The 22,366-nt window shown below is 42.9% G+C and overlaps 2 protein-coding genes across 2 annotated transcripts in view; both read left to right on the plus strand.

The window, feature by feature from the left end:
• LOC144630557 (spectrin beta chain, non-erythrocytic 2-like) overlaps window positions 1–22,366 on the plus strand; it is a 92,379-nt gene that overhangs the window by 24,256 nt on the left and 45,757 nt on the right. Inside the window, exons 20-26 of the mRNA XM_078488918.1 lie at window positions 5,121–5,288; window positions 5,706–5,752; window positions 7,713–7,903; window positions 9,083–9,198; window positions 9,822–9,908; window positions 10,733–10,801; window positions 11,717–11,847. Of these exons, the coding sequence (XP_078345044.1) occupies window positions 5,121–5,288; window positions 5,706–5,752; window positions 7,713–7,903; window positions 9,083–9,198; window positions 9,822–9,908; window positions 10,733–10,801; window positions 11,717–11,847 (809 nt within the window). The remainder of the gene's footprint in view (window positions 1–5,120; window positions 5,289–5,705; window positions 5,753–7,712; window positions 7,904–9,082; window positions 9,199–9,821; window positions 9,909–10,732; window positions 10,802–11,716; window positions 11,848–22,366) is intronic.
• LOC144630637 (uncharacterized) lies at window positions 457–4,742 on the plus strand. Its single transcript, XM_078489010.1, has 2 exons — window positions 457–2,467; window positions 3,656–4,742. The coding sequence occupies exons 1-2, from the start codon at window positions 663–665 to the stop codon at window positions 4,629–4,631; spliced, it is 2,781 nt and encodes a 926-aa protein (XP_078345136.1). The 5' UTR covers window positions 457–662; the 3' UTR covers window positions 4,632–4,742.

Here is a 22,366-nt window from a genome sequence, read left to right on the forward strand (position 1 = left end):
AGTCTGGCATGGCTGCTATTACAAAATTTTCCTATCTCAAGGAATTTGTTGTGCCTACGGTCAGGAGAAGCATCGACGGCTTGCCCTTCACCGCCGATGGCTATGAGAGGGCAAAGGGCATTTTGTGCGAGCGTTATGGTAATTCAAGCGAAGTGGAGAAAGCCTACGTGGGAGATATCTTGGATTTGCCGAAGATTAGCGGAAACCAGCCTCGAAAAATACATCAATTTTACGAACGGTTGTTGTATGATGTTCAGTCGCTCGAAACTATGGGAAAATTAAGTGAAGTCAACGGAAATGTAGCCCTCACGATCGATAAATTGTCTGGAATTCGTGGCGATTTGGTTAGGAACGATGAGAACTGGCAAAGTTGGGACTTTCTGCAATTGTGCGAAGCTTTGAAGTCGTGGACTCGCCGAAATCCTGTGGAGTCAAATTCAGCTGACTCGCCAAAACGTGATCGCTCGCCCTCACGTGTTTACAACACGCGACAACAAGAAGCCAAAACACGTGTTTGCGTGTACTGTGAAGATACCTCGCACAGGTGTTCTGACTGCCCGCGCGTAACTACTCTTGATGGGAGGAAGAAAATTCTGGCGGAGAAAAGACTTTGCTTTAACTGTACTGGCCCTAAACATAGGGCGGCCGAATGTACCAGTAAAATGTCATGTTATTTCTGTTCAAGAAGACATCACACTTCTATCTGCATTGATCAAAAACCCAAGGGGGAGAGTGTTATGTCTTCGGTTGATGATGATAAGGTTATTTATCCTGTTGTGGTGGTTAAAGTCGGTGGAATTGAATGTCGTGCGTTGTTAGATTCTGGTGCATCTAGCTGTTATGCCTCTGCCAAGCTGTTGGACCTGCTGGGAAAACGGCCAACAGAGATCAAGCCCAAAAAGGTTGTGATGCTTATGGCTTCTACCACAGCGAAAATGGAGATTTACAAGAGCACTGTTTCGTCTAAGTCTGGGGATTACAGTTTAGAAGTCAATCTCACTAAAGTAAACCGAGGAGAGCTCCTTAGCCTGGAAAATCCCAGATATGAACAGTTGATGAAAACCTACTCTCATTTGAAGGGCGTGGAAATGGACGACATAGACACCAAACCATTACTTCCAGTTCATGTTATTCTAAGCGCTGGGGTGTTCGCTCGAATCAAAACTGACACTCGACCACGGATTGGCAATCAGGGAGAACCTGTGGCTGAACGCACCAAGTTGGGATGGGTCATTCTTTCCCCAGGGGAGGAAATCGATACTACACACATGCTTCTTACACAGACCAGTCAAGTGGATTATGAGGAACTATGCAAATTAGATGTGTTGGGACTTGAGGACACACCACAGCATGACCAAGGTGAAGTGTACATGGAATTTCGAGAACAGTTGTCACGCAATGAAGCGGGATGGTATGAGGCAGCGTTGCCATGGAAGGGCAATCATCCCCCACTCCCTTCTAACAAACAAGGAAGTCTCCGCAGACTAGAGAATTTAAAGCGCAAGCTGGAACGAACAGGGATGGAACAGGCCTACAGTGAGATCATCGAAGAACAGAAAGCTGAAGGTGTAGTGGAAGCAGCTGATCAAGAGCCTCGAGGAGTTGAATTCTACATCCCACATAAACCTGTCATTAGAGAAGAAGCTGCGACAACGAAAGTCCGTGTGGTGTATGATGCATCAGCCAAGGCCCACCCCAATGCTGTATCGTTGAATGATTGTTTGTACCCAGGGCCCCCACTGCAAAACAAATTGTGGAATGTACTGGTTAGGTCACGTACACATCCTGTAGCTGTTGTGGGAGATCTCAAGAAAGCATTTTTGCAAGTACGAATAAAAGAGTCTGACCGTGATGCTCTGCGGTTTCATTGGAAGCAAGGAGAACACTCAGAGATTGAGACATTGCGTTTTACTAGAGCCTTATTTGGCCTAGCACCATCTCCTTTTCTTCTAGGAGGTGTGATCACGTACCACTTGGAAACCTGGGAAGCACGTGAACCACATGCAGTGGCTGAACTACGCAAAAGTCTCTATGTGGACGACTTGATTAGTGGGGGCGTGACAGTGGAAAAGGCAAGGGAGCTGAAGCAGCAGGCTATCGAGATTTTTGAAGATGCAACCTTCACATTACACAAATGGCAGTCAAATGAGCCTAAATTAGAAGAGAACCCTGTCCCACCAGTGGATAAAGAGGGAACCTTTGCAAAGCAGCAACTCGTGAAACCCCATGCAGGAGGATCAGGTCTACTTGGACTGGGATGGGACAAGGAACGTGATGAGATAATTATATCCTTTCCTGAGCGGGAAGCAGACCCAACCAAGAGAGGTGTTCTTCGCAAGCTTGCAAGTATTTATGACCCCCTTGGATTTGTTTCGCCAGTAACTCTGGTGGGGAAGTGTCTGTATCGTGATGTGTGTTGTGAAAAGTTGGCATGGGACGCTGAGTTGACGGGCACTCTGAAACTCAAGTGGCAAAGGTGGGAACAGAGTCTACCCAAACAGATAGCCATTACTCGGGCCCTTGTGGAACACAGGGAGCCCATCCAAGCAATTCAGCTACACGGCTTCGGTGATGCAAGCAGCCATGGCGTAGGTGCAGCAGTGTATGCAGTTGTGAGGCAAGAATCAGGCATCACTCAGCGGCTCGTAACAGCAAAGGCCAGGCTAGCCAAGCAGGGCTTAACAATTCCCCGATTAGAGTTAATCTCAGCTCATATGGTGACAAATTTGTTGATGAATGTGAAGGTTGCCATGGAGGGATTGCCTGTCACGGAACTGAATGGATGGCTAGATAGTACGGTGGCTCTCTTTTGGATAAATGGTGGAGGACAATACAAACAGTTTGTGGAGAATCGGGTACAGAAGATTCGTGCTCAGTCAGAGATTACATGGAGACATGTCCCTACCCAAGAAAACCCGGCTGATCTTGCGAGCAGAGGTGGTAGTGTTGAGTATCGTGAGATGTGGTGGGAGGGCCCAGAGTGGATGGCAGATCGTGAACGTTGGCCACCGGAACAAATTATCCAACCCTCTGCAGGAAGTACAGCTGAAGCCAAAGCTACCAAGGAATTATTTGCGCTTGCTGTGGATGTCACTGACAGGCTGGATGCTGTTCTTGAAAAGTTTGAACTGAACAAAGCTATAAACATTTGTGCATGGATTTCCAGGTTCCTGTACAATTCACGCAATCCTAACCAGAAATTAAGTGGCACACTGACAACTAAAGAGATAAAGAACCAGCATACGTTCTGGGTGAAGAGATCCCAACAGTTTTGTGACTATCAAGATGACCGTCTACAACTAAACCTGCAACCTAACCAGGATGGGATTTTGGAGTGCCGTGGTAGGATACAGGGTGTGTATCCCATATACCTCCCAGACAAACACCTGTACACCCAGAAGTTAGTGCACCATGAACACCTGCGCACTCTCCATGGGGGAGTTGGATTGACAATGACAAGTGTGAGAAGACACCACTGGGTACCACGCCTAAGAAAGCTAGCAAAGCGAACCATCCGAGGATGCAATGGTTGCCAAAAGTTTCAAGCGAGAGCAGCAGCAAACCCACCACCTGGTAACCTCCCAGTAGATCGGACGCAAGGATCTCACCCATTCCAAGTAGTTGGAGTGGATTATGCAGGGCCAATCAAATACAGGAAACATGGGAAAGTGGAAGCTAAAGCATACATTGTGTTGTATGCATGTTCTCTGTGTCGTGCATTGTACTTAGACTTAGTGCCCTCACTGGAAACCCAAGAGTTCATTCTGAGTCTGAAGAAGTTAATTGCAAGGAAGGGAAGACCAGAGAAGATTTATTCTGACAATGGAACGACATTTGTTGGTGCAGCACGGTGGCTGAGAAACGCTATGTATGATGAGAAGTTTAACAAGTTCCTTGCTGAGAATGAAATAATCTGGCAGTTCAACCTCAGCCGCGCCCCATGGTGGGGTGGGCAATTTGAAAGGATGGTCGGTTTAGTAAAAAATGCCTTCTACAAGACCATTGGGTGTGGTTTCCTTTCGTGGGCAGAGTTGGAGGAAGTGCTACTTGATGTGGAGATAACCTTAAATGATAGGCCTCTTAGCTATGTGGAGGATGATGTGGCACTTCCAATCCTCACCCCTAATTCCATGATGTTTCCACAGTGCAACATCTTACCAGACCTGGAACCACATCACGTTGACGATGTGGATCTGCGACGAAGAGCTAAACATCTTAGCAAATGCAAGAACGCACTGTGGAAAAGGTGGTCAAGTGAATACGTCCGTAGCCTGAGAGAGAGGCACAACCTCAAGCATCCAGGGAAGCCCTGTACATTGGCTGTTGGAGACGTAGTGATCCTAAAGTCTGAGGACAAAAACCGGGGAAAGTGGCCTCTTGGCATTGTTCAGGAGCTGTATCCAGGAAGAGACGGAGTGGTAAGAGCTGTGAAGTTGCGATCAGGGAAGAGTTTCCTCGAAAGAGCAGTGCAGCACCTTTATCCACTGGAACTTTCTTCTGACTCAGTTGCCCGTGCACCTTCCAGGGTTCTTAATGCTGATGCAACTGTTTTCCGGCCAAGGAGACAGGCAGCTTTGCGGGCTGAGGAAAGAATCCATCAAATTGCAGAAGCCGAGGAGAATTCAGGATAACTCTGACATTGAGAACTTTAATTTAATATTGACATTGAACCATGAATTGAACTCTCGTTATACAAGGTCCTATTAGTGACTGTCTTAAGTATTTTGCAGTATCCGTTGTTGTTGTTGTTGCCCAGTCTCCTGTATTAAGGACAAGTTACATATCTTTCCTTCGGACCGATATGGGGGGAGAGTGTCGGAGACTGGGTCCGAGTATTGTTAAGATTTTTGATTGACAGATAGTTATGTAATAAGTTGCACGTTGTAGTTATGAAAATCAGTGATGCGAACTCTGTGAAGCGATCAACTCAGTGAAGTGAAGTAGTGAATATAAAATCAGTTTTGTTCACAAGTGACGTGAGTTTTTGTTGGGCAACAATTGGAGGCATTCCCGACAAGTTGATGAATTTTCGTTATTCTCATCAACTGTTTGTTTGAGAATGTATTAGCATTGTAAGGAGAAGTTAGTTTTCAACCAGTCCCTTTGCTGGTGTATTTCAGACGACGATTGAAACTTACGAAGAAGAAGCTGAAGTTGAGACTGATGAGGAAGTTGAAGAGACCGTGGAAAAAGAAGTTGTGAAAGATGTTGTACAGGAAGTCAAAGTTCCACAAGTGAAAGCTTTGCATCCATTCAGTGGACAAGGGCTAAAAATGGCCAAGGGAGAGGTTGGTGGGGTGATCAGCTTTGATAGTAAAACGCTACTTAGAGGGGGTAGGATCATGTTATGGACATTTTAGCAGAGACCTTGATTAAGGTTCTAGTACGAGTAAGAGATTTGCAAATGGTAAAAGAGTACACGCCTACTTGTGAACCAGATCTTCTTGGCGGTGTCCATCGTCATTTTCCTTCGAAAACAAGAAGACAAGTTTAATCTCGAAAGGCAGGTGACTGATTAAATTCATACCTTTACAATTAAGAAATAGCAAAACGCAGTATAGTTGTCCTCATTTGTAAGCCACTTCAATATCCTGCCCACATGGAGTAAAGGAAAGCTCTTTGCCTTCTAGGTTTCATTTTGTAGTAAAGTCTTATACAGTAGTCTAACTCTTACTTGTTCTCTATTTTTTGCTGTTATTTTCCAGGTATTTTTCTTAATAGCTAAGACAAACAAGGACTGGTGGAGTGTAAGGTAAGTTAACTGGGGTGGGAGAAAGCCAAAACGTACTTGTTTTCACGTATAATTAAATCCGCGTTCTTTTCGGGACAAGAAATGTTTTCCTTTATATGTTATAATTAAGAAAGGAGTAGAGCGATTTTTACTCGAGTGTCGAAAGTAATTCACGTTTGCTTTGGTCTTGCATTACTTGACTATGCTAAGTGATTGGTTTAAAAAACTCGCGCCGCTATCTCGACCAATCAGAAGTAAAAACAGACCGTTCCAGAATCGGTTATCAAGACTGTACAAGAGAATCTGTTCGCATTTCTATGGAAAAACAGGAAAGACAAAATAAAAAGATTGGTTATGTATCAACCAATAGCAAAAGGAGGAATCAATTTTGTTAATTTTTGCACGGTCGTTAAATCTTTACGCTTGGCTTGGATTGGTAGATTACTAGGCGAGTCTGACGATAAATGGAAGGTAATCCCCAATTACTACCTTCGAAATTATGGTGGTTTATTATTTCTCCTTAAATGCAATTATGATGTAAAATCCTTGAAAACAGGTCTACCCCTCTTTTATCGAGAACTTCTTCAGTATTTTCAGGATCTCAAAAATACAACCAACATCTTTCCAAATGGCGAACTCATTCTTTGGAATAACAATTTGATAACTATAGACAATGCAACCCTGTTTTGGAAATCATGGTTTGGACGCGGAATCGTGTCAGTAAAGGATGTGTTAAACTCTGAGGGCAAATTTTTATCGTACGAAGAGTTTAGCAACAAATTTAACATCACCACAAATTTTATGCACTACTTTCAGCTAATTTCAGCCATTCCATCGGAGTTGAAAAGGAGAGCAGCTCAAACTTCTATACCTGCAGCTGATCTTTCCTCGATCTCCGCATCCATTCTTTCAAACAAAACTTTAATTAATCTGGCTGAAGCACGTTGCAAAAATTATTACCAATTGTTCAACAACCATGATCCTATTGTCCCGAGTGGTGTAAAAAAGTGGCAGAGTAAATTCCCTGAAAAACTTGGTGAATGGACTAGAAGTTTTCAAGATATATATCGCTTCACAAAGGACAATAAACTTCGTCAATTTTGTTTTCGTTTTCTGCATAGAACAATTGTAACGAAGAAAGAACTCAAACTATATCACCTAGCCGAAGACGATAAATGTATATATTGTTTTAATGCGGATTCAATAGAACATACGTTTATCGACTGCAAGGAGTCTGTAAAACTTTATTCACAAATTATATCATGGTTCAATCATCGTCAAGGTACTGAGGTAACACTCTCAAAAGAGCAAATTGCTTTTCACGACACAGGTCACGCGACTAATGTGCTTTCGGAACCCATAAAACGCAGGCTAGATTTGCTCATCATCTTGGTCAAATACTATATCTATTCTTCAAAATATCTTCAGAAAGAAATGTCTCTAGATGAACTTGCCAATAAACTAATGGTACAATGGAAACTAGAAAGATGTGCTCAAACGTAAAGCTGTTTTAAATAATAATAATACAAGGTCACTGTAGCGAATTATTTAAAAAAAAATTGCTCTCAATAATGAAGTGTATTTTTTTTTTTTTAACTGTAATCTATAAGTTAATGCATGGACTCTTTTTTGTACTTTTGTCCTGTTTTTTTTTTTTAATCATGTAACAGAAAAGTAACTGTACAACATTGTATAATCTCCAATAGTGTATGTAATTGTAAGTAATGTACGTGTTTTTAAGTGTATCAATAAAGTGTGTTTATCTTCAAAAAAAAAAAAAAAAACAATCGTGACTCGCTAACACACGTTTTCCCGCGCTCCGTGCCGGCTACATAATGACATGTATTTACTTCGAGTTTTGATCAGTTCACTGGATTGTCTGTATCCTTTGTGATTGGCCAGAGTGATAACTTTGGTTTAAATTTTACGACACTCAAATGAAATCCACTCTAAAAAAAGATCTATGGTAATTTCTTTTCAGGCGGTTGACGTCCAAAGAAGCGGGTTATGTTCCTGCTAACTACGTGAAAGAGATTGAACCCAGAACAGTGAAAAAAGTAACAAAACAGAAAGTTGTTGTTCCAGAGAAGGTGATGGTAAAACGGAAAGTGAGGAAGAAAGTTATGGTTCAGAAGCAACGAGCAGTGAAACTCAAAACTCCAGAAAAGAAAGGTGAGTGAATAGTAGAGAGAAGGCCTTCCTTTTTTGACCGTGGGTCTATACAGTAGTTCGCTGAATGGTAACACGCTAGTTATTGCCTCATCGACAGACTTAAAAGTCAGCACCATCTTATACAGCATAATCAACAGTACCACATGAAAGTACTCCTCAATAGCTTTCATTTGAATGGTCACACACTAGGGTTTCATCCATAGACTTAAAAGTTGGAACCACCTTGTACAGCATAATTAACAGTACTACATGAAAGTACTCCTCAATAGCTTTCATTTGAATGGTCACACACTAGGGTTTCATCCATAGACTTAAAAGTTGGAACCACCTTGTACAGCATAATTAACAGTACTACATGAAAGTACTCCTCAATAGCTTTCATTTGAATGGTCACACACTAGGGTTTCATCCATAGACTTAAAAGTTGGAACCACCTTGTACAGCATAATTAACAGTACTACATAAAAATTCCTCAATAGCTTTCATTTGAATGGTCACACACTAGGGTTTCATCCATAGACTTAAAAGTTGGAACCACCTTGTACAGCATAATCAACAGTACCACATGAAAGTACTCCTCAATAGCTTCCGTTTGAATCATCACACGCCAGTTAAGGCTTCTGCCTTCATCGACAGACTCAAAAGTTAGAACCACCTTTTATACCATGCCATAGAAAATACAGCCAATCAGAATACAGGAAAGCCGTTGCATATTTGACGGTATTCAACCCAACCTTCCCATCGTGCGCTGCGATTGTATTCTCGACGAAATTTAGTAAGCGTATTTTCTATGGCATGGTATAGAATAGTTACACAACACTTTCTCGTGGTATACTATGGAATATCCTACGAGTCACTTGTGTTTTCTCGGTATACACACGAGCCTTTTTTTGGTATAAAGGCTCGTGTGTATACCGAGAAAATACAAGTGACTCGTGGGATATTCCATAGTATACCACTCGAAAGCGTTGCATAACTAGTATGTACAGCAAAGTAAACAGCACCTCAAGAAAGTACTGCTCATTTTATCCACAGACTTAAAAGTTAGAACCACCTTGTAATAGTCTGCATTCGAGCCTAGTGGCCCATCAGGTCGGAGCTTATCCTGGTGGTTTCTGTAGCATGAAGCGACTAGGAGTATTTCTACTTACAATAACAGATTTACGTTTAATTCCACAGCAAAATCCCGTCGTCCAGTCAGACGCCATTTCACGGCCCATTTTGACCGCGATAACGTTGCAACTCGCCAAATTTCACTTCAGAATATGTACTCAAGACTCGTGGAGATGGCTGAGGTACTGTACAGCGGTATAGTTCATGACATTTTAAATCTAGTTATTATATGGCTACAATAGTACGCGCGCTCTGATTGGCTGCTGAGCGGGCATTATTTTCTTGTAATGACCGGGCATTATGAAAATTTTTCTCGGCTCGACGGTTTTTTGAGTTGTGAGTAAAAGCTACTAGCGAGGGGGCAAAAACAACAAAAAATGTCGACAAAATATAACTATCTTTTCAATAACTGAAAGAAAAATATAAGCATACCGATACTTCTTTAGTATGAGCGACGAAGAGAGCCACAGAGAGCGAGAGCGAGTTTTACCTCCAGTGTTTTTTCCCTTGATTATACTCTTTTTTTGAATAGTGCTTAAAGGCCATATAATAAATAACTTATTAACCTCGTCCGTTTGGTCATTACAGGGGAATCTCAGACCTCGACCTTGATGTATTGACCTCGCTGTCGCTCGGTCAATACATCAAGGCCTCGGTCTGAGATTCCCCTGTAATGACCTCACTCTCGGTTAATAAGTAGTATATAATGCGCACGCAATGATTGATCAATTTATCGGGAAATATTCTACAGTACGACCTGCATGCTCCCGTTTAATTTTTTTATTTTGTGTACGCTTCCTTGTAGATCCGTCGTGAGAATCTGGAGAACTCGATCAAGTATTTTCACTTCTGCCATGAGTGTGATGACATCGAAGCTTGGATGAAAAACAAGGTTTGACTAAACATCATACAGTATATACTAGAGTAAACTTGTAAAAACCGGTATTGTAGCATCTCATTACATGTAACTTACTACACTTGTCTTTGGTAGACCATTGCGCAAGTGACGCGGAGGTCATGGCTTTATTTTAAAAAGCTGTAGACCAGCTTGTTTTTAAATTAGAGGGATAAAAATTTGACTATATATAGTTACTATACTACGCGCAAGTGACGCGGAGGTCATGATTTTATTCTAATAAGCTGTAGACTATCTTGTTTTTAAATTAGAGGGTTAAGAACTTTACTATATATACTTACTATACTACATTTGTGCATCAGTTCATCGTAAGGTCAGTCAAAGAAAGCATTTTGCGGTGTTTTTTTTTTTTTTAAGGCGGGAGTACACATTAATGCCATTTTCCGCCACTTGACATGGGTTTACTGGAAATATCTCTTTGACATTTCAAGCAATTTTGGGGGTGTTTTGTATAATTTTGGTGATTTTTGGGTATGTTTGGGTGGAAATAGTTTTAAATCAAAGGATTTAAAAAAATTAGAGAATTAAAAAATGTTGAAGATTTAGTGTACTTTTAAAATTTGAATTCTAAAAATCAGTAGACGGACACCAACACAGTCCCTTGACAACCTGTGGTGCTCTTGCGTGCGGGTCATCTGTCTGGCGGTGTTCCAAAAATAATTTTCTTTCTTCTATCCCTTCTTTTAAAACTTAAGGGAAGGGAAGGGTGCGTGGTAATCATTACACATGGGGCTAACATTTTGCTTTAATATTTTCTTTTCATCTTGTTAACATTTTAACGTTTTCCTCTGGCTAATCAGGAATCTCAGCTCACTTACAACGCTTCTGAGCCTGACAAAGACATTCGTTTCATCCGCAAAAATCTTGAGGTAGAGTCTCCTGCTAATCAGTAATATTTTAATATTAAAATCTTTTAGCATTCTTGTGTGTATTTGTGACGATCTTGCTTTATTTAGCTGGCTATTGTGTGTTTATGTCGCGTGTTACAGTTTCCAGTGTCGTTGCGTAGCGTGTAATGTGTACGTTGTTTTGCACAGTGATTTTTAGTGATTAACCCAGTTCAGACTAATCAGAACAAAAAAAGACGATTTGCACTAAGCTAATATAATTCTACTTAACTGAAGTAGGAATGCTTACGTTCCAGCTAATACAACAGCAAAAAATAACCGTCGACAATTGAATCCACTAGACTATCTGATTTGCAAGGGACCTTTAGCATTTACTAATCCGAAAGTACATAAGGGTGCCAAGTGATTCAATCAAGTTATCAAAGATTTGGAAACGTTTCTCTAAAATTGTTAGACCTGGAAGCAAGACAGGTGAAGTTTTCATGTAATGGTATTTCTGGCGGATTGAGAAATAATTGCCATATTTGGCTGACGTCCCACCTGTGGGGCTAGATTTGTCTTGGTCACCCCAAGATATCCACGTTGTGACACACTGACTACTTTCTAAAAGCGGTTGCTCTACTTTGTAACTGGTTTGTACTGTCAGAAGACTGTCCAAACCATTTTTGTTTGCATTTCCATCCTAGGCACTTATGCACTAGCACAATTTTTGTTCACCATTGCACAAGGAGTGTTCATTCTGTGTTGCACCAATTGCTGTGAAAAGTGCAGCATGGTTCTGCTTCGCACAGCACGTTACAAGTCTTATTTCATGAGCTGTTACACGAGGATTATTCGTGTGTAACTTGTGTCAAAACAATTGAGACAATTGCAAAAGACAGCACTAGCGAAACAGCACTTGTAGCTTATTGCATAATATTTGCATTGTATCAACAGGGTCTTACTACAGAGCTAACAGCAAACAGCGCTCGTATCGCTGAGATCAACTCACTAGCGGATCAACTCGTAAACACGGATCACAGGCATTCAGCTGATGTCAAGAAAAGAAGAAAAGAAATCAATGACATGTGGGTGTTGACTTTTTTAAGGGGCTTTATCACGGATTTTACCAGATTTTTGAACAGTCAAAATTTATATTTGTGTCGTAGGAAACTTAAAAATAATGGTCCATTTTTATTAACAATTGCTATTTTAGAGCACTAAAACTGTTTAAAAGCGCGTTTGGCTGCGGATGGCTTGGATGGAAATGGATTGCAATTTGAAACGTTAGCCAACGTTTTCAAGTTGTTTCCGCGGGCTTTCAAAAAAATCGATATTTATAGCCGAAGTTTGATTTCTATCCCCAAGTAAAGGTTATATCTTTAGTAAAATGCTCAAAGACCATAAATCTGCAAAATCCCCGTGACATAGTGCCTTTAAGAAACACGCTTTGAGTACCATCGTCCATGTAATGATCGTAGCAAGGAAATAGAAAAACCTTGCTCTTCACACCACAAATCCGTGGAGAAAAAATGTTCTTTATTACTTATTGCCAACGAGACAGGCGAGCGAAAACGCGAGCCTGTCTCGGCGGCAGTATATAGAGCCGTGCGTAGTGTGAGGAGTAGTATAGAGGGGAGTCCACAAATACCACCTCGAATTAGACGCTTTTATCGCAGCCGGAGTTCGTTTTTTGGCAAGTGTTAATGAGTTACGGTAAATTCCCCGACTTTGTTTACCCACGCGGAAAAAAACAAAATTTGCATACCATGTTCAGGCAAGCCCTTGACATGTTCAAACAAGCCCGTGACTGTCACGTCTCACTCTCAACGTAATTCGACAAATACCACACTGAATTAGACGGCAAGGGGTCATAATTGATATCACGTGCATTAAATCAAAAGAACAATAGTTGTGCACGTGTAAAACAATAGATTTTTCATTCCAGAGTGCTTAGAACTCAGATTTTAAGCACACAGGAATGAAAACAACTTACTAACGTCTAAAAATATCATTCGGGTAAACCCCGACACCCACGCACAAATTTGCATGCCGCGAGCTGGAATGTCAATTGAACATTTGCTGGGCAATGGAATATACACAAAGATGGGCCGAGGAAGACGCGGAATTTGTTACATGAGCGGAAAAAAAAACTTGAAAAATTTTTTCAACCCACCTGCAGCAATGTTTTTACAAGAAAAAAGGGCGAAGGCTGCTTCCCAACCCGCTGTTTTATTGACAGAAGAGGAAATCGCGCAGTTGCGCGCTTTTGACAAAAGCTTTGTTGCGAATCTTTTGACAGGCAATTGACCTTTGGCCGCCATGCTTGCTCAATTAAGGGAAAACGCCCTGACGTGTTTGGGTTGTCATGCTTGGAAAAGCAAGGCCGATTTTACCCCGCATTTTTTTTTTGACCGCAAAAGCAAGAGAGAGAGAGTGGAAGCACGCCTCGTCCGAGCGCAGGGAGAGCAGGGTGGGTGGGGGAGAGCGCCGCGAGCTGGAATGTCAATTGAACATTTGTGCCTTTTAGTTACAGAGCTTGAGCAAGGTCACGTGGATTTTTAAAAAAGCGAGTTGACTGACAAAATCGAGAAAATGACAAAAACAGCAGACCCTCTTCCAAAGGTCGCTTTAAACATAATGGATGCACCGATTCCGCTTGGAGTGCGAAGGAGATTGCGCAGCCCGTTGCGACCGCAAAGGAGATTGCGCAGGCCGTTGCGAGTGCGGAACTATCCACCAGAACCGCCAAGGCGCCACGAGGAAAAAAAGAGGAACATCCAAAGGGAATTTGACCCTTTTCCGCCGCACGGAAACCGGGAGGTAACAAATTATCAGAATGAGATTTTGAATCTTTTTGATGTCGCGGAAGACGAGGGGGAGGAAAATAGTGGCCGGCGTTTTATTCGATGGCGTTTTACCAGAGGTTTGGAAAACGATCTTACACCAAACTTTATGCAAAAAATCCGAGAAAACGTAGGCACAGCGTTTTATATCAGGCATACTTACTCGTATTGGTTGCGCAACATGGAGGATGGTACGGTCATTGTTTACTACACTAATAATAAAGGCTCACCTTGGATTAACAGGCTTTCTGAAGCGAAAAAGTGGTTGACCGAACTGGAGACAAAACGCCTGGCCTTTGACAATATCGAAAGACCTTCAACAAAGTGGGTGTTTTATGGCTTTTTTGATGCTGAAGTAAAGGTTGTGCTTGACCGACGACCGCTGTTAGGCACGGGACCCTTACCATGTTGGCTTCGCAACCTTGCGCATGGCAGGTCGATGGTTGCGCTAGATACCTATCGAGATAATTTGTGTCTATGGCGTTGTATTGCTGTCCACCAAGGAGCACGTATTGATCGAAGCACAGTAGCAGCCCGTGGTCTCGCAAAGAGTTTCTTCAAACTCGAAACTGTGCCGACCGACTGTCCAAAAACATCTCTTGATGAATTAGATAAAGTTGAAAGGCATCTGAATCAGGGTGTCGCTTTTTCTGATTGGCTCGGCATTCGAGTTTATGAGCCTGAGCGTGAAGAAAATGAGGAAGTCGTATGGCACCTAAGAAGAAACTCTCCAGCTATGCTGACGAACATTCTGACAATCGGAATTTACGAAGGGCACGCGTTTGTCATTAAGGATATTGAAAGGTTAGCCAAGACGTATGCATGCGCCCATTGCAACGCGAGATTTACACAAGCTTGCCACCTTAAACGCCACTATCAAACTTGCAGCCAAGGAAAAACAATAATTGATTGCCCGGGCAAAAAGGTTGAAGAACCGCAGACAAGCTTTGAAAAGGCTTTCTATCCAAGCCATCAAGCTTCCAAAGAATCGCTTCGGTGGCTTGACCAAGAGGCCAAGCGGCGGAAAATTCACATTCACCACGCAATGTGCGGACATGGTGGTGAGCGTTGGGTTGAGCGCGCACCTGTCGACGGGTACGACCCTATTTCCAAAACTGTATTTCAATACCACGGCTGCCACTGGCACGGGTGTCGAAAATGTTACCCGCAAGATCGTAACAAAATCATTGACCGCAACGACCAAACACGCGAAGACAGGTTCAAAGCCACAATGAAACGTACAAGATTGCTTCGAAGGGCCGGCTACCGCGTGATCGAGGCTTGGGCGTGCGAAGTAAGGGAAAACGAGCTTGACGCGCCGCGGGCGCAGACAAAAAGCTATCCGCACGCGATTTTGTACGATTTTGAGGCGTATGGTGACAATAAACAGAGAAAAGAACAAACGTCGGCGCTCACGACCGAAAACACACATGTGCCAATCTCGGTAAGCATTGGCGACACCCTTGAAAGAGAACCCACCCACATTTGTGAAAGAGACCCGGCGGAGCTGGTCCGCAAGTTCATGGAAGAGCTGGAGAGACGTGGAAAAAACATTCGGGCCCAAGTAAGAGCGGAATTTATGCCAAAAGACGTTGGCCTGCTTCCCAAAGCGCAGCGTCAAAAAATTGAGGAATGGTGCAACCAAGTTCCTGTAGTTGGGTTTAACTCGGGCAGTTACGATCTGAATTTGATCAAAAATTACTTTGTAGGCCGCCTTGCCGACACAACTGGCAAAGTCAGAGTGGCGAAAAACTGTAACAAAATCATGTTTTTGCTTACTCCGAGCTTTCGTTTTCTTGACATTATTAACTACCTTGGGCCGGGAACAAGCTATGAAAAGTGGGTAAAGGCCTATGGGAGCGAGGCCAAAAAATCGTGGTTTCCTTATGAATGGTTTGACACTCCTGAAAAGCTTGATTATCCAGGTTTGCCAGATTATTTTATTTGTCACCAACCGGGCTCGGCTTGCCAGCCTTGGTATTCAAAGTTGAAAAACTCTTTTGTGCTAAAACTTTCAGAATGGAAAGCTTGTAAAAAACTGTTTCGAGAAAAGGGCATGCGCACCTTTGCAGACTGGCTGCGTTATTACAACAATCTCGATGTGACCCCCGGCCTGGAAGCTCTTGAAAAGATGAAAGCTTTTTACACTGAAAAGAGGATCGACATTTTTAAAGACGCGGTTAGTATTCCCGGAGTAAGCTTACATTACCTGCTCAGAGGATCTGTTGAAAGAGGGGCTGAACTTTTCTCGCCTTGTGAAGAAGCGTACGAAATGCTGAAAGGGGCTGTTGTTGGCGGGCCAAGCATAGTATTCACGAGGCGCCACGAGGTTGGCGTCACAAAAATCAGAGATCACCAGTATTCCGATCCACGTCTTTGCGAAAACATTGTTGGCTACGATGCAAATGCCCTTTATCTGTCAACAATGTTGCAAGACATGCCCTGCAAAAAGGAAGAAGTCCGCCAATTCACAGGAGTTGAAGAAGTGCAGGCGAAGGTACTGACGGAAAATTTGAAAGGAGAAAACTCTGCTCATATAGCCAAATGGTTTGGATTTGCGGAAGTTGACATAGAAATTCCAAAAGAGCTGTGGAAAAAGTTTGAAGAGATGCCGCCATTTTTTCACAATAAAGAGGTCCCAGGCGGGCTTGTCCCACAACACATGTATGAATACTTGAAAAGAACAAAAAGAAATCGTGGAAATGGTAAAAAGCTCGTTGGAGCCCTTTCTGCCAAAAAGATTCTTTTGTATGCTCCACTGCTGCGCTGGTATGTGGAACACGGGGCGGTGATTACGGCGGTTCACCGAACGATTGACTACCAACCGAAAAAAATCTTCAACTGGTTTGTGGAACAAGTGACAGAGGCGCGAAGAACAGGCGATGTTGAGAGGTGCAAGGCCTTGCTGGCGGACGTGTTTAAGCTGTTGGGAAACAGCGCTTACGGGAAGCTGATCGAGGCCCTTGAAAGGCAAACAAACGTGATTTATACAAAAGACGAAAAAGTGGTTGACCGAGCTCTGCGAAGCGCGTATTTTAGCGACTTAGATGAAATTGGGGAAGCGTACGAGCTGGAAAGCCGCAAGCCAAGAATAACAATCAGCAGGCCTTTTCAAGTTGGGATTGCGGTTTACCAGTTGGCAAAGCTGCGCATTTTGGAATTTTACTATGACTTTTTGGATAAGTATGTTGATAGAAAGGACTTTGAGCTAATTCAGATGGACACGGACAGCTGCTACATGGCCATTTCTGCTTCGAAGCTTGAGGACATCGTAAAACCCGAGCTAAAACAAGAATTCGAGGCCCAAAAAAAACAATGGCTGGCTTGGGACAAGTGGAGCGGCCGCACGCCCGGTCTCTTTAAGCTAGAGTGTGTGGGTAGCCGGATGATTGCTCTCTGCCCAAAGTGTTATTTTATCGAGGAACAAGATGGTGAAAAAAAGAAGTTTAGCACCAAGGGTATGTCAAAGGCGCAAAACGAAGTAACTTGGCAGCGTTTCAAGGCCGCTCTTGAAGGCAGTGTGGATAAAGCGAGTAACAGAGGCTTCCGTATGAAGGAAGGAAAAATGGTAACTTACGAGCAGGAAAAACTGGGTTTGAGCGCCTATTACGACAAACGTTGGGTGCTTGAAGACGGAATACATACCGAACCGATTGAATATCACGTTTAGCTGGCATTGACCGGAGGAAGGGCGGTATCAGAAGGGACAACGAGCAGCTCCTCGCGCACAAAGCCACGCTTAGGGCCGTCTTGCAAGTAATACAAAACAGGTTCGTTTGGTTTCATTACAGCTCTTTCAAGCGAAAAGACTTTTAAAGACCAGATTGGATCGGTGGCACGTTTTCCGCCACCTTCTAACTCACCCGGCTGGTACAAATATCTAACATTCACGGAGGAGGGGAGCTTTTTTTCGCTCTTACCAACAGGCCTCAAATAAGGCGTCGACGGCTTGGCGGCAACGGCTTTTAATTTAATAGCTTCTGAGGGTTTTTTGCCCGTCAGTCGTGTAACTTCGTTGTTTAGAGCGGCAATAACTTCGGGTAGCCTCTTGACCCACGCTGTCGACCGCTGACCAGATGGCAGGGTCAACTCGACACTGTACTGATAACCAAACAGGCGCTCTGCCAGTGTGCGGTTGAAACGTTCAACAATGGCCTGATCTCTGTGAATGTTAACACGCCCGCGCCGAATAGCTGTTTTGTGATTTTCCATTTCTTTGGTAACAGCGCCCATGAATTCGCGCCCGGGGTCAACTTGAAGCAACTGTGGCCATTTCAGTGCACTTCGCCTGTAAATTGTCTGAAAACCTTTTGCAACCTCAGTTGAATCTTTGGAGGTCAAAGGCTCGGCCTCTTTGAAACGGCTGGCAACGTCAACAACAGTCAACGCGTATTTGTAAACTTTTCGCCCTCGCGGCAATCTGTCATGAGGAAGAAAAAGAAGGTCCGCCTGGTGGACCGCGTTAGGAGAAGACACATCAAACTTTGGACGAGGAACGTATCGTGGTGCGGGAAGGTAGATTTGCCAAAAAGCTTGTTTTCCGAGCCACCTTTTTGCAGTATCTTCGGAAACCTTTGTGGCTTTGGCTAATTTTTTTATTGCAGAAATTCCTTTCCAGTATCCTTGCGGGCTGTAGTAACGTGACTCCAATTTATTATTTTCCATTTGAACTTTAAAGACTTAATATAACATGGAAGAAAAAAAAATATTTTGGCGATGACAGCGAGGACACTTGTTTTCTTGCAGGCTTTAGTAATAATATGATTGCGTTTTATTATAACTGTGTTGAATCTTTAAGACTCAAGCACCTAAAAGACAAAAAAAAATTTGGCGATGACCCTTATGGTTACGGCGTTAAATTTATGAGAGACGATGAAAAAAACCACAAAAAACCTGAACCTGTAGCCTGGATAGACACTTTAACAAAAAAAGATGTCCACAATTTCTTTTTGGTTCTTGCGAAAAAGAAAACTTTTGAACCAATCGTTTTTCAAGAACCTCACGGTTTTGAATATCTGGAAGAGATAGAAAAAAGATCGATTCCGCCGGCGGCGAACTTGTTATATTTGAAAACAGTTTTGAAAAAAAACGGCATTTCTTGGCAGGATTTTGAGCCGACAAGGCTGCATTTTTTGGCAAATGTGTTGAAAGAATACAAAAGGCACGCAAAAAGCGTTAACTACGTCTGTTTTTTGTATTTTTATTTCCAAAAGCTACCCGATTCTTGGCCAAAAAAAGAAGAAATAATCGAAAAGCTGGAAAAAAATTTGACGAAAAAGGAAAAAACAAAAAAAGCCGCCGAAAAACATTTTCAAGATTGGTGGGAGCGCGCGCCGTCAGTGTGATTTGAGTAACGCAGTTTCGTTTTTTTCGAAGAGAAGGCCCCATACTTTTTGACGATTTCTTGATATTCGTCGTCAGAAATTTGTCCGTCTTCAAGGGCCGCAGAAGTAAGAGAGTTGATTGCTAACAGAGTTTCTTCCGCAAGTGAAAGTATTTTTTTGTGTTTTTTCGCTTTTTGCAAGAAAAACTTGACAGTGACGCCCAAAGAAGTTGACGCGAGAGAAAAAAGTGTTGCGGTTGCAATCAAAGGACCGCCAACGACAATGCCGACAGCGGAAAGCGAAGCTGCGAGACCTGAGCCGGTAAGAATTGTCGCGGCACCCCCCGTTAAAGCGCAAGCTGTCTGACAGCGAGTATGCCAGCGCTTGAATTTGGCGGAAGTCTTTTCGTAGTGAGTCTGCTGATTTTCTAAGGTCAGTTTCATTGCCTTTATTTCGGCTCGTCTGTATTGGGTAGCGGTGGCCATTATATACTTGAGGGCAAAAATTTTTTTTGATTTAATCACAATAATGATTAACCCATTTTCCTGTTTTTTTGTTATAAACTGTGGCTGAGCAAGAAGGGTCTTGGTTTTCTGAAGGGTGAGTCCAAAACTTTTTGCTGAAAAACCCCGTTTTGGTGTTGAAAGCGCCCTTTGCTATGTCGCCTGACCAATATTTTTCAAGAAGCTTTTTATCACCACCGAGGAGTGCTGTAACAGCCATACCCACATCTTGCGCTTGCTGAAAACCAGGAATTTTTTCCCCGATTTTTTTGTTTACGGTTTCTCCGACCCCTAAGCCAACCTTCTGCTTTGCTGCGATTGTGTTTCTTGCTAAAGTGTGGCCCCACTGACGCTTGTTTCTGGGAATTGCATCAAGCGCCTTTACCATTTTTTTGTCTGCCGCATGTTTGCAGCCTTTTACGTCTTTTTTCCCTTCGCACACGGAATAATCAACGTCGTGTTGCATCGCGACTGCGTCTGTTGCTCCAGTTGGCTTCTGCATAATTTTCAATATCTTTCCGGTTTTTGGGTCGTATGTCAGCTGCTTTTCAAGAGGATTGTAAGGTCCGGTGTAGTTGTGCCCCGGCAGAGTCCAACCTTTTTTTGGTTTTGGTAGCTTGCCGATGGCTTTGTGGATGTCGACGCCTGCCCCCGTTTTGTTTGAAACGAACCTTGTCTTTGTGATGCCGCAACTTTGGCATTTGACTTTTAGCATGTTTCGGCCGTTTTTAGTGATCACCACTTTTTCACTACCAGGCACATTGGGGGTAAACCTCCTCTCTTTCACGCAATACACCTCCATTCTATACCTGATGCAGAAAATACCTCTTGACCACAGCCTCGTTTTTTAACAAATCGTCGGAAAACATTTCAAGAATTTTCTTGAACGACCTTCCTTTGTTTCGTTCGTTTAAAAAAAGCAAACAGTAGTAGCCACAGCGCACGCTTTGTTCCCACTGAAGCTGGTTGTCGTTTCGCAAAAAGCTCTTTTTTCCCGCTAAAACAAGCTCATTTTCCCATTCTGCGGGTGGGGGCAAACCGAAAGAGTCAAAGTACTCATAGCTTTCTTTTTCGCTTTTTTGAAAGCAACAAACCCAATGGGTGCCGAGTCCCCCCAAGTCGTCCATGTTGATTATGCAGGGAGAGTGATTTTTTGGCAAAAATTCGTTTCTTGAAAAAACGCCTTTTATCGGGATTTTCAGATAATCACACCAGGCAAACAGGTCAAAATCAGTTAAAGGGACGTCCTTAAAGTTCATTTTTTTCTCCCCAAGTTCCAATAAATGGTGGCGGCCGCCGCATCACATTTGCAGGCTGGACCCTCATACCATTTCCACCTTTTGGTTTTACCTGCAGCCCTTTTCCAAGAACCGCGGTTTTGATGATTTTAACTGAGTTTTTAATTTGTGTTTTGCTCATTTTTAGATCAACCCCCCTTTTTTCGCTGACAGCTTTTTGAATTTTTTTGATTTGCCGCGTGGTCAAATGCAAAGAGTCACCATTTTTTCCTGCAATGTCATCGTAAGACAGTCTCAGCGTGATTGCTGTTTTGTTTGAAAACGCCTTGGCGAGGCTGTTTTTTTGTCCCTCAGAAAGCGCAACCTTGTGTGGGTAGTAAGAAGACATCGTATATATATATTTTATAAAAATTTAGACAACAACCAGTTCGTTGCCCACCTGTCTCAAAACCATTTCGCTTTCATACATAATGGCAGCAAATATCGTGTAATCCTGGGCATTTGCCGCTTCATTTAGCCTGTAGTGAAAAATCAGCTGCTTCGGATCGTTGGTCAAGTTCTCTTTGTTTTCTCGAAGGTCGAAGTAAAGAAAAGGGTAAAGCGTGCTGAAGTTGCTTGTTTGCAGCTGAACTCCTGTATTGTAATCATTCTTTCGGTAACGGTAATTCATTACGTCATTGAGGATTCGCAGCTTGAAATTTTCGTCATACTCCAGCTCAGGATAAAACTGGGAAGTACCGTACTGCAGCCTGCAAGTAGCGAGCTTTGCTGAGTTGTCTCCGTCGATGTTGAAAGTGTCGAAAAAGTACGGGTTTTGCCGACGATCGTTCACTTTTCGGGTCTGCTGAAAAAAGATAAAAACATGCTTTGCGTTTTTAATTCCAGGGCTTATTTGCCAAGTTCCAAAAGCCGCGCGTTGGCTGGTGCTGGGTTCCACCATTTCACCCATGTAAGTCCACGTTCTTGGTTTCAAAAAGTCTTCATTAGCAAGCTGTTGCCCTTCACTTGTAAACCGAAGCAATGGAACCCACAGCTCAAGGGTTTCCACAACAATTCGCCTTTCTGTAGCGTCGTTGGCTCTCTGCCAAATCATTTCATCGTCAGACTGAAGTTGTATTTCAAGCTCAAGCGGCATTGGGGGCAAAAGCTTGTCACTGAGCTCTTCGAAAAAAGAGTACCTGTTCAGAGGAATAATAGTGTTGACCGTTGTACCTGCGCCGTGGGCTAACAACCCCCTTTGTCGAATTCCGAGGTTTGTTGCGTCAGCGTTTGCATCAGTTGTCGGATCTGTGTCCAGGTACCAAAACTGGCTTTTTGCCGCACTTCTGGCGTAGTCATCAGAAAAATCCAACAGGTTTTTAATAAATATCAGCTTGTGAACGTTGTCAACGTTGTAAAGAGGTTTTCCCGCAGATTTTACCACAAGTTTATTTATCAAAGAAAAAGATCCATTAATTGGTGCTGATTCTGTGTCAGCTGCAACAGCCGCCCCATCTGCTTTTGCTTCGAATTTGAAATCTGCACGGATGTAAGCGTTGTACCAGTCGAACCAGTTTTCTCTGTCCGTCACAGAAAATTTGTAGCCATTTTTTACCTGAAACTGGGCGTTTCCAGGAAGTGTTATGGGCTTGTCAAGCCCAAATCTCATAAACTCAGTTTTTTCCAAAAACTTTCCGCTTCTGAACATCGCTTCAAA

This window comes from Oculina patagonica, chromosome 11, assembly GCF_052425735.1.
Source record: "Oculina patagonica isolate OP01 chromosome 11, crgOcupat, whole genome shotgun sequence".
Classification (NCBI taxonomy): Eukaryota; Metazoa; Cnidaria; class Anthozoa; order Scleractinia; family Oculinidae; genus Oculina; species Oculina patagonica.